We start from the raw sequence: 12956 nt of genomic DNA, 5'->3' as shown, positions 1-12956 counted from the left end.
CTGGAATTACAGGCGTGCACTACCACGCCCGGCTAATTTTTTTGATTTATTGTAGAGGTGGGGTCTTGCCAAGTTGCCCAGGCGGGTCTCAAACCTGTGAGCTCAGGCAATCTACTCACCTCAGCCGAGACCGTCATTCTAAGTGAACTATTACAGAACCAAAGAAGTGAATACCACATGTTCTCACCACTGGTCACATGAGCACAGGGTGGGATCAGCAGATTCTGGACCCTGCTAAGGGAAGAAGGGAGGAGGGATAAGGGGCCCATAGCCACACGCTGGGTACCAGCCCCACTATCAGAGGGAGAGAGGGCCTAATAGGAGCCCAAACCTCACCTGCATGCAATTTATTTATGTAGTAAGTCCTCACACATACCCCACAACTCAACTCTAAAATAAAATGTAAAAAGATAATGGCCATAACCTCTATAGTGGACTATAACTTCATTCTAAAGGAACTGAAGGGAACCAACAACTTTTTGTACTGTTTCATCATCGTCGTCACCAGAGAGGTTCCATGAGGAACACAATCACAACTGCTGTCAGAAAATATTTCTATTTCACGGTCTGCCCATCATGGAGTTGAACCATCAGAGGTACAGAAATGTCAGCAAGGTTCAGACTGTCCCTGAAATGCCCAGGTGCTGGCTTTAAGGGTGCCATCTCGTTGTCTTCTCAACCTGCCTAATTCCTGAGGCTGCAGTTGGCTAAAAAATTCAATCTGCCGCATGATCTCATTGGGGGTTATAATTGTTGGCTTTCCTCAAGCTGTTCAATGAAGATGAAGTCAACACAAAAGACCATTTCAGTAATGGAAAAAAATGTATAGTGTATAAGCATATTACTCCTCAACGGAAGAGTCTGAACCCAGAAAAATGCAGGTGGGTGTATTGTTTAGTGTTAATCATTTAATTTTCCTTATCTTTTCCTGGAAAACGGTATCACTGTTCAAAAAAGCAATTCTGGCTGGCAGCTATGGTCTCTGCCTGTGAGATAACATGCCAGGTACCTCCAGAAAAATGCCTAGCAGGATGTGGCCATCTTCCATTGTGATATCAATTTATATGAGAAGAGCAGAGATCAACACTGCACGCTATTACATCTCCCAGTATTCCTGCTGGACCAGATCATGAGAAGTCAAATTTCATTATTTCTATTTTTCAGATAGATAATAAGAGAGACTGACATCTATGTGGAGTTAGCCAGGGAGTTTTTTTTAACTGCATAGGGTACATTTCCTAGGCTTGTCACTCTAGATGTTACCAGACAATACTTTAAGAAAACCAGGTTACACCAAATCCAAAGAGGGAGTTAACTGAGCAAAAACATTCTTCCCATCCCACCCTCAGGCAAAGGTCTTCGGCTCATTCAAATTTTTGATATCCATTTCAACCTTATGTCTTGAGAAATAAAAATTTTTAAAAATGCTTAAAAAATTAAATAGTGAAAAAAAAGGGAGTAGCCTCACGTTTTTCACTATTCCCATTAAATATGATGACTTTTGAAACTAATGTTGTAGGTCACCATTTCTGGAAGGAACCAAAGCGCTCTGGTGAAAAGTTGTAACTGATGTCTTTGAGGAGTGATGGTGGTCTTTGCCGGCAGAGTGAGGCCTGGGGCAGGCCAGCCCTGGGAGGTCAAGTCATCTGTGGGGCTGTGCGAGTCTCTGAGGCAGAGAAGAATGTTTTCCTTGACCTTTAGATGCTTCTATATTCATCTCAAAAACACAATTCTGAACTCAGGACTTGGCAAGAGTCCCTGTGTCACCTCCTGGAGTGGTGGTCCTGTGGCTTTCACCCAGCCGCTGGCCCTGTTTCTGAAACATGGACATCTCTCCCACTACGTATTACCTCCATGACTTGGGATGGAAAGGGTTACTTTTTAAAATCCCATCTCTCTGCTTCAATAGAGAAGCCCTGGGATTGCGGTTATCCTGCCAACTTCTCCAAGAAGAAAGAAGCAACTGACAGGTCTTCTGCCGCCATCTGCTTAATTATTTGGAAGCTGAAAGCTGATGTTTCACTTCATGTGACTAGTTGGGATTTGTGAATTCTTTGTTTTTTGTTCCAAACAAGAAGTCTAAATAAATAGCAAGTATAGACAAAAAAGAAACTGCTCACTACTGCTCTTAGAGGCTGGTGTTTTAAGGGACTTATATGATGCTTATCAATTTACAAATGAGCAGAAACCAGCAAGAGTAAATGGCTTGTTTACCCTCACATGTGGAGTGAGTGGTAAGGACAGAGAATTCTTCTGAGTTTCTGCTAAACTCAGCTCCTAAGCAGATCAGCAGTGCCGAGGGGACAGCCCAGGGGTGAGCATGATATAGGAAGCGTCTAAAAGGCCTCAACACGGCTGGATAGCCATTAGGAATCAGGCACAACAGCTTCCTGTGCTCAGTCTTTCCTTCCAGACCCTGTTTTGGTTTTCAGAGACAGCAGTGCTGGGCAGAACCATAAATACATCTGTCACAAGAGCACAGTGTGTATACCAGGCTGCATGCTATAAGAACAGCATAAGATGAACATGCCCGTACTGCCACAGAGAGGTTTCCCAGGAAAAACTGATGTACACTGAGTGCATTCTGAGTTCTGAAAGCTGTCTGCTGGGCTGTCATGTGACATCTCACAGCTCAGCCATCTATGCTGGGACCTATATTACTGATAGACAATCAGTCTCTCCTGGCTGAATATTACCTGTTTGGATGGTATCTGAATTTTTTTTAACTCCATGAAGCTTAAAATATGGAAATTTGAGTTTAAAAATGTAGTGAAGGGGGATTTAAGTAACTGAAGGCAACAAGGAAAGTTGGCTGTACTAAATAGTCATTTGTTTGCCAGGCAGATCTCATCCAAGAAAACCACCAGTTTCTATCAGTAGAATTCACTGGGGGAAGAAGAAGAGGTGTGTTTGTTTTTGTTTTAAATAGCTCACTAGTCTCTCAGAAGCCACTTAATTAGTAAAATCACTAACATGTATCCACTTAACTCCTCATCTGGCATACATCATGAGCTCATCCTGCGTGAGATGCTATTTATAAGGATTCTTTCTCTGAACATAGTTTTACAGACCCTCCCTCCCACTTCACCATCTGCACACAGAAACAGCCTGCTGTGCTCTTCCCCACTTCCTGACTGTGGCAGGATGAACACTGGACAGAGTCAAGAGGCTCTGACATAAAATTCACCATCAGGTAAGTCACTTGACCTCCTTTGTCTCAGTTATCTACAGCAAAGGGGTAACGATCCCTGCTTAAAACCAAAAATCAGTAACAAGGTTTAATTGTTGAGCTCTTTCTCCGTGTCAGGCACTACTTATGTGTTTTACTATTCAGTTACTACTTATAACCCGATGAAATAGGAACTATTATTGTTCCAATTTTACTGATGAGGAAAGTGAGGCAGGTAGAGGTTATTTAACTTGCCCAAGTCCGTACAGTTGGTTAAGTGGCAGAGTCAGGCCTAAATGCAGATCACCTGGCTTCAGACAGTAATCACTAAAGCAAAATAGCTCACAAGTATGTTATCAGGCTCAAATGAAATAAGGCTGATGCAAGCACTTTGGAAAACAAAAGTATTATGCACCTTTGGATTCGTATTTTTTTGAGCTATCATAAGGTTAGGTGACAATCTGAAGAACACCACCACCCACCCTAGGTAGCCATCTCTAGGGGAATACTCAACTCCCCCCCACACAACAAAGCTGCCTTCTGCTCAGAGGACTCATGCTGACAGTTTTGCCAATGGCCTTGCGACAAACACAGCTGGCCTCTGTTGACAAGAGCAATTCAGCGCAGCCAAGTGCCTGGGGTTTGGGAACAGAGTGGAATTCAGCTTCTGCTTGTGAAATCGAGGACTCAGCACAAGCATTTCTCCCATATAGGTTCTGTTGTCGTTTCTTTCTCTTTGGTTTTAAATGGGAGGGTCCAAGCAGCACTACACAACTGTATTGTTTAGCTGAATTTCACCCCAAATGAGCCAGGGCAGTTAAGTCACAGTACAGTTGAGTCACAGTGACAACAACTGGGTCAAACCTCCATCCTGTGTTGTGTAACCCCATTAAAGCAGAACGATCATGGGCACCTGGCAGCCACTTCAGACATCTATGAGGACAGTTCCTTATCTTTCCCTCTTGGGAAGCCTTGTGACCAGAAAGGCATGCTAGCTACTTAGTATGGTCACTTGGTTCCAGTTATGGGGATCTTGAGTCAACTGAATACACCATCTCCCCTCCCCAGAATGGTCTCCCCCTTTCCCTGTCTGAGTTGTGACAATCACCGAGACCTGAAGCGTGGCAGTCATCCTTACTCTTCCTCTCTTCCATCTTCCACACCTCATACATCAGCAAGTTTTGCCCATTCTACTTCTTTTTCAGTAGCTGTTTCTCACTGCTCCTTCTGCGGTGCCTGAGACTTGTGTCATCACTTTCCTTGGTGACTGTGAGAATCCCACATGCCCCCAACGATCTTCCTCCCATCTTATTCCACACCAGCTGCCAGAGAGATGTCTCTCAAACCAAGTCTTCCACGGCTCTCTGCCTGTGATTAACCCTGGAGTGAGGAGAGTTCTGGGGTTGGCCATGATGGCACAAGCCCACCATAGCCTCTCTCCTGAATCCTGAAGAAGACTGTGAAGAGTTAGTCCCAGCAGTGACCAGGGGGGCAGCCAGGCCCGAAGTGTACCCACAATGGGGTGAGCTTTGTGTGTTTTCTCCCCTCTTTCATGTTCTAGCTCCACCCCAAGGATAGCTCAGAGATGCTCAGAGAACACAGCAGCACGAACTCTGAGAAACCCCACCTTTAAGCCAGAGGACGAGGCGGGGGTTCTTTAAGCCACTGTGTGGCATAAGTCTGTTCTTCTCTCACCTTCTCTCTGTGGTCATCTTCCTTCTCTCCCAGCCCTGTCCCACAGGCAACTTTGCTCAGAGCTGACTGTACAGTGGTGGCACAGGGGCTTGAAACCCCAAGAGAAAACGCATCCTTCTTGTCAGAGGAACTGGGGAGAGGGACCCTGTGACCCACAGTGTGAGGGATGGCCGTTCTTCTTCTTTTCCAACCAGGGTGGTCCTGGTCATGCAGAACTGCACAGCAGCAGAGGGTGCTCCTGCTCTATGAGAGCCTGTCTTTCCTACTAGAGGCCTAGGAGAAGGGGTCCCTGGGAGCCAGAGTATGGGGACAATACAGGGTAGGAGAGAGCAGGGAAAGAAGGTGCCCTAATTCTTTGCAGGAGTTGACACAAGCCCTAGGCTTGCCTTCAAGCTGCACGTGTGGGCCAGACCCATGGCACACAGCCAAAGCTTTGAGAACTGAGCTATGAAAGAAACAACGCTCAGGTCCCAGAATAACACTTGTGGGGCAGGCTGGCACAACACAGTAAAGGCTCTGAAGAAAACTGACACTGGAACTACCACCCAAGGGGGACATAGAATGTGTGGTCTGAACCTAACTAGGTTGCCTGTTTCCTAAAACAAAAGCATAAGCAAAAACAAATCAACATTCTCTAGGAGATTTTAACAGTGTCCAGAATCTCATAGCATAATATCCCCAATGTTCAGAGCATACTACAAAATTACCCAATATACAAAGAGCCAGTAAAAGGGTGACCAGTTCTCAGGGAAAAAGGCAATCAACAGATGCTGACACTGAGCTAACCCACATAATGGGATGACCAAAGTCTTTAAAGCAACTTTGAAAAGGCAGATGTTCTCAGCAAAGAAACAGAAACTATGAAAAAACAACCAAATGGAAATTTCAGAACTGAAAACTACAATATTTGAAATTAAAAAAAAAAAATCACTGACAGAATAGAGACAGGAAAGTCATTGACCCTGAAAACAACCTAACAGAAACCATCCAATCTGAAGAACTGAAGGAAAGCAGATTTCTGACAAAATAAACAGAGCCTCAGGGACGTGTGAGGCACTATGCACAGCCACCGTAATACTGCATCACTGGAGTTCTGATGGAAAAGGAGAAAGAAAGGGAAATGCATACAGAAAATTTGGAGATATCATGGCTGAAAACTTCCAGAATGTGGTGAAAGACATAAATGTACAGAATCAAGAAACTCAGTAAATTTTAAGCAGGAGAAACTTAAAGAAAACCAGGTCCACACACACCATAATCCAACAGCTAAAAATTAAAAAGCGTAGCCAGAGAAAAACAACGCACTGCATGCATAAGGCAGAAGCATTTAAGTGATTGTGCGTTTCTCATCAGGAACCATGGAAGCCAGAAGAAAGCAGAACCACATTTTCCAAGTACTGAAAGAAAAGAACCCAGAACTGCATACTCAGTGAAAATCCTTCAGGAACAGATAGTGGGATGAAGACAGTCTTGGGTGAAGAAAAACGAAAAGAACCTGTCACCAGACCTGTTTTTTTTTTTTTGAGTTGGAGTCTCACTCTGTCGCCCAGACTGGAATGCAGTGGTCGCTCCTGGCCACTGCAGCCGCCGCAACCTGCTGGGCACCGGTGACCCTGCCACCCCAGCCTTCCAAGTAGCTGGAACTACAGGCACGCGCTACCACGCCCAGCTAATTTTTGATTTATTGTAGAGATGAGGTCTCACCAAGTTGCCCAGGCGGGTCTCGAGCCTGCGGGCTCAGGCAGTCCACTCATCTCAGCCTCCCAAAGGCGCGGGACTACAGACTGAGCCACCAAGCCCGGCTCAGACCTGTTTTTTTTTTTTTTTTTTTAAATACTAAAGGAAGGTTCTCAGGCTGAAAGGAACAAAGACCAGAGGAGACCTGGAACTTTGGAAGGACGAGCAACAGCAATAGCAGCCGAAGAAAGCCAACCAGAGAGGAACAAGTCCGTCTGGCTTTTGGAATATTCCTCAAGGCTATGAAGCCAAACCCTTTGGCCTTCATAAGAGGGAATCATGTGATCTGTTTAAGTAGAGTTCTGCTGGATACAAGGTAAATTTAGCCAAAGAGTGGGTGCTCTAGAGACAAAACTGTCTTTAGTTTTATGCATGTCAGAAGTCAGACGAGAGTCTTTCATCTTTTTTTTTTTTTCTTCTGAGTTGGAGTCTCACTCAGTCGCCCAGACTGGAGTGCAGTGGCCGCTCCCAGCCACCGCAGCCTCGACCTGCTGGGCTCCGGAGATCCTTCCACCTTAGCCTTCCAAGTAGCTGGAATTACAGGTACGCGCTACCACACCCGGCTGATTTTTTGATTTATTGTAGAGATGAGGTCTCGCTGCCCAGGCGAGTCTCGAACCCGCGGGCTCAGGCAATTCACTCACCTCAGCCTCCCAAAGGCACAGGATTACAGGCTGAGCCACCGAACCCAGCTGAGTCTTTCATCTTTTAAGTGATACTTATATTTACTTGGGGTATTATTCATCACCTAGCATACACAAGTAGAAAATATATAAAATAGCTAAGTGCTATAATCCCAGCACTTTGGGAGGTGGAGGCGAGAAGACTGCCTGAGTCCAGGGGTTTAAGACCAGACTAGGCAACTTGGTGAGACCTCATCTCTACAAAAAAATCAAAAAATTAGCCGGGTGTGGTGGCATGTACCTGTGGTTCCAGCTACCTGAAAGGCTGAGGCGAAAGGATCGTCTGAGCCCAGCAGGCAGGCTGCGGTGGCTGTGAGCCTGCCACTGCCCTCCAGCCTGGGAGAACAAGTGAGACTGCACACACACAAAAAAAAACAAAAAAACAAAAAGAAAAATAGAAAAGAGAAGAAAGTGAATCAAATAAAGTAGAACTCATTTAAAATACTATTTTCGGTTTTAAAAATACTTATTAATAATCCAAGAGTCTGGTTTCCACTGACTCTTAATTTCATGCCTACAAATTCATTTTAGGTTACTAACTTTAAGTTTTAGATAACAAATTACTATGCAAAAGGCTGCTCTCTGCCTCAGAACACTCTTGGGAAATGAATACTGACCACATCATTTTTTAAAACCGTCATTAGAAAAGCTTGTTGTTTATCAGGAAGAAGACTGCATTTTCAGCTTTATGCTGAGTATATTAACAGGTGCTTTCATCATAATCATTATTTGAAACATATATTTTTGGTTTCCAAATCAGACAGGTAAATGGGACACCGGGTCATTGCTTTACTAGACTCTGGTGTGGTCACGTGATCTTTGAGCTGTGGTGACAGCCATGTTTCCTGGCACCCTCTCCTACGTTGGAGAAATGACTCCTTTCTCTCTCTCTCACTTACTTTCTAAATAAATTATATATTCAAATCTAAAAAAGAAGTGACACCGATGAAAATTCTAGTATACATTTATAAACTCAACAATCTCAAAGGGCTCTCTGTTGCCACATGATGAAATCCACATGTCAGTGTTTCACACAATACCCACATGACCTCATGACCTTCTGACCCCTGTGCCTTCCAGTCTTGGGCGCCACCCACCATTCATGGCCTTCCTTTATTTTCTAAATTTGGTAATTTTTTATTTAATCATGAGCCTTTTTTACAGTCCAAAATTTCAACTACTCGGGGCTTTCTTCTTTTCTTTGCACATGCCCTCTCTATGCTTTCATAACTTGGAGGATTCCGCATTCTTTTTCTTTTGTCTTAAATGTCCCTTTTCCTCCTGTCTTGACTCACTCCACTTCCTCCTGTAAGCCTTCCCTGACTCTACCCTCATGGGGCTCTTTCTCTGGGGTTCCCTAGCATATAGTCCATATGCCTGTCAGAAGAGTCATGACGTTGTAGTGAAATAAATTATGACAATCATACTGCCTTGTACCTTACCACTGAAAAAGCGTGTTACTATACACTAGTTAATCTGACCCACAGCCATCATCGTCATTTCTATTTTATAAAGAAAAAGTGGTCGAGAAGAGTCAAGGCACTTGCTTAACTTTATTCAAACCCAGATTTTTTCTGCCCCCTGGGTTTTAGGCCTATGACCTCCCATCTAATTACTAACCAGAACCTGCTGGCACCAACCCTGGGCAGCTTCTGAGATCAGACACGAGTAGGGACACTCAGGGTAGCAGGGCTGTAGCTGCTACCACGATGATCTTTCCACACTGGTACTGAACAGTTTTCTTCAGTTAAATCGCAAAATCCAACCTGAGATTTTACTAATAGCACTTTACATATTCATTCAACAAACATCTACCAAGCACACGCTAAGTGCCAGGTCTTGATGGATGCGGCTGTGTCACATGACTTCCTCTCCCCCCATCCCCATTTTGGCTTCTGTGGGTGGGCTTTTGCTTCCAAGCAGCCTGTCACTCCACATAAAGTCACTATAGATTACCTGAGACTCCTCAGGCCCCACGGCACTGACTCTGTTGTTCTCGTATCTTTGGTTTAAAATTGATTTTAACTGGTTTTAATTTCAATCTGTAGCTCTGGCTTAGTTATACCCAAAGAATCTCTGTTTCAGTTCCATTCCTGGGCAACCAGGTTTAGAGGCAGTTGCCAAGGGAGCTGCGTTCAGCAGACTTGGGGTCACAGACTTAAGGCTCAATTTGACTTTACCAACCATTAGCAGTGTCGCCCCCGCACTTATGTTCTCTAATTCTGATAATGTCAGCATAAAATGTGGCAGTACAGATGTCAGAGGAGTTTTGTGTAAATAAAGATGATAATATAGCACTATGTTTAAAAAAAAAAACACACAGCTCACACCTGGGGGCCTTGCTGTTATTTCCTGTGAGGATGAACTAATCCTCTACTCCTTCAGATTCTCGGTCTAAAAATACCTTTGACATCTGATGCTTAGAGTGAGAGGGCAAAAATAAAGTGATTTAAAAAAAAACAGTTAAAAATTAAAACCAAGCTGGGGGAGAAAGAGCAATGAGTGATCTGTCACACTCATCCGTGAAGATGCCATGGCAGGGTCCAGTCGTGGCGGCCCACACCTTTAATCCCAGCACCTTGGGAGGCTGAGGTGAGAGGATTACCTGAGCCCAGGAGTTCGAGAACAACCTGGGCAACACAGCGAGACCTCATCTCTACAAAAAAATCAACAAGCTAGCTGGGTGTGGCAGTGCATGCCCGTAGTTCCAGCTACTCGGAAGGCTGAAGTGGAAGGATCACTTAAGCCAGGCAGGTCAAGGCTGCGGTGACTGGGAGTGTGCCACCGCACTCCAACCCGGGTGATAGAGTGAGACAACAACTTAAAAAAAAAAAAAAGGCTGGGTGTGGTGGCTCAAGCCTGTAATCCCAGCACTTTGGGAGGCCAAGGCAAGAAGATTGCCTGAGCCCACGGGTTCATGACCAGCCTGGACAATGTGGTGAGACCTAGTCTCCATAATAAATAAAAAATTAGCTAGGCGTGGTAGCGCACACCTGTAGTTCCAGCTACTTGAAAGGCTGAGGTGGAAGGATTGCTGGAGCCCAGCAAGTCAATGCTGGGGTGGCTGTGAGCATGCCACTGCACTCCAGCCTGGGTGATCGAGTGAGACTCCAACTAAAAAAAAAAAAAAAAGAAAAGCCATGGCAACCCCATATGGCATATAGACAGCTGTCTCTTTGCGATAAGTAGGTAAGTACAGACTGTGGTCTTACCTCCAGAGGACCCATTAAGTGGGGCACTCAGCAACACTGAGGTAGGGTATACCTGGGGTGCAGAATGGTGTAGGGACATAAATGGGAAAACCCTGGGCTGGGAGGGAGCCTGTCGCTGCCATGGCTGCGTGAGCGTGTTAGCTGTGAGTCAGAAGATTTTTAGATTTTAGACCTGTGCTCGTAAACTCCCTCTGGTCCCATTCTTCCCTGCTCCCAGGGTCTACAGACCAGCAAGAAGGCCTGGGACCCACACTTCAGAATACATGAGGCAGAATCACTGCAGCATGTTTCTCCTGGAGTCAGTGCCACCGACAACCACTTCCATTCCAGCTCAGCAGGAAGCCAGCAAGCTTCGCCTCTGCAACCTGCGCGCAGGAGAGCTGCGACCATGTGGAAAGTGGCCCCTGAGCTGTGGGGGAGCGGAATGGCGAGAGCTTTCCCCCTGCAGACACAGCTGGCTTTACCCTCCAGGATGTGTGGGAAGACAGCAGCAGCAGCACGGCCATTCTAAAACGCCTAACATTTGAAGTTCCTGTGGGAGTATCAAATGCTAGCTACTGAATCCCAGGCCTGTGCTTCCAGGCTCGTCCCTGAAGTACTGCAGAGCTGGAAGCTATGTAAAGGTTGACATAGCCTTTTCTCAGAAGTGGCATCGGACAATTGGCCTCCTTCCCTAAGCCAACATTCTAGATGTTCTAGTTTTCTTTTTGACCATGAAACATGAAATGAAAATTACACGGAGAGCAGGCACTGGTCGGGCATCTGCTGGGAGCAGGGCTGGGCTTTTGGAGCTTGACTAGGAGGCTGGGGACTTGGGTTCTAGTCCCAGCTAGAAAAACTTTTAGGAAGCGCTTAGTCCCTCCAAGCTTCACTTCCGTCATCTGCAAAAACGAAAACAACAGGACTTACCACCCTGCCTACTTGCAGGAGAGCTGGAAGGGAACTGGTTAAAGTGCCATGCAAGTCCCAAGTCTAATCGTGGTTTAGTGAGGCTTGGTGACATGACAGGCCCCTTCCTCTCCTCCTGTATGAGGCCAGTGACCATGCAGACTACAGGACCTTGACTATCTTTCTGGGAAAAGCACAACAAGGGCACCCTTTGCTTTTTTTTCTTTCCTTTTTTGTCTTTTGTAGAGAGGAGGTATTGCTGTGTTTCCCAGGCTGGTCCTGAATTCCTGACCTCAAGCAATTCTCCTGCCTTGGCCTCCCAAAGTGCCGGGATTACAGACTTGAGCCACTGTGCCTGGCATCCCCTTTTATTTACCTTCTTTTCATTGACATCCCCCTGCTCCTCTTCCTCATTCATCTCTGCTGGCATAGCTTTGATTTTGTTCAGAAGTTCAGCCTTGGGAGCAGACACACTGTAGTAGGCAGGGCAGTTGACCAACAAGCCCACCGCTTCCTTGTCTTCACTCCTGGATCACAAAGGACACAAAGTACAGCTGCTCAGAGCACGTCAGAAGCTGTGTTTCAAAGCAGACATCTGTCCATTCAGAAATGCGTGGAAATTCTACTTAACTATTTGCCAGAAACTAGGACAGACTAGTGAATATTTGCTAATGAGCGACTATCATGTACAGGGCTCTTGAAGCCAGGCAAACTCGGGATGAAAAAACCACCAAAGGCAGTGTTGGGGCAGGAGGGGGGTCAGGGCAGTGGTCTTGCCTGCAGTCTGGTCAACATCTCCCATCTCTCCCCATGTTTCTCCTTCTGCAATGACTACGGGAGCGGCACTCACTCCTTCTGAGACAGAGGCAGCAGAGTCATGGCTCATCAACATGGAGGTCTTTTCAAAGCGCTGCACATGCCTCAGGCTCAGGTTAGTTGTTTCCTGCATTCCCTTGGTTCCCCATCCTCTTTCTGGTGTCTACTACATTGTTGCTTGAACACTTACAAGTTTTCCTTCTCTGGTAAGCCTGCTACCACATGTAAGCCTGGGAGATCTGGGGCCAGCTGGCCCACAGTGAACTAACACAAAATGTAAAATTTAACAGTGATTATATGACAGAGGTGTTTCAAGGCTGAAGAAATGAACAGGAACTGAGAGACTTGATATCTAGTGTTCTCTGTTTTACTGTAATTGAGGTGCTTTTAAGACTACAGTTCAGATCCTAACCACTGAATAAAATGGGAGTAAGTTAGGTTCTCTTGGAGAGGGAACCAAGAATTAACTATTCAATCTTGTGATTTAACATCTAACCCATCATTTTACTACGGAATAAAGAACCACAAAAAAAAAAAAATCACCTTTAGTAGTTTCCAGCTTGATGACTGTCCCTGTAAGCAACATAATGACACTTAATACAGTTAATTAAAAAGTAGGGGCCAAACCGGGCTCGGTGGCTCAGCCTGATATTCTGAGCCTTTGGGAGGCTGAGGTGAGTGGATTGCCTGAGCCCGCGGGTTCGAGACCCGCCTGGGCAGCGAGACCTCATCTCTACAATAAATCAAAAAATCAGC

At 45.5% G+C, this 12956-nt stretch overlaps 1 protein-coding gene across 1 annotated transcript in view; it reads right to left on the bottom strand.

Annotated features, from left to right (window-relative positions):
• Nucleotides 1–12956, bottom strand: part of SHROOM3 (shroom family member 3) — a 69246-nt gene that overhangs the window by 7948 nt on the left and 48342 nt on the right. The window contains exon 8 of the mRNA XM_008055648.2: nucleotides 11761–11911. Within this exon, the coding sequence (XP_008053839.1) occupies nucleotides 11761–11911 (151 nt within the window). The remainder of the gene's footprint in view (nucleotides 1–11760; nucleotides 11912–12956) is intronic.

Source organism: Carlito syrichta, unplaced genomic scaffold, assembly GCF_000164805.1.
Source record: "Carlito syrichta isolate Samal-C Ts95f unplaced genomic scaffold, Tarsius_syrichta-2.0.1 Scaffold82255, whole genome shotgun sequence".
Classification (NCBI taxonomy): Eukaryota; Metazoa; Chordata; class Mammalia; order Primates; family Tarsiidae; genus Carlito; species Carlito syrichta.
Note: the sequence above shows the minus strand (reverse complement) of the source record. Positions and strands in the feature narration are given on the sequence as shown.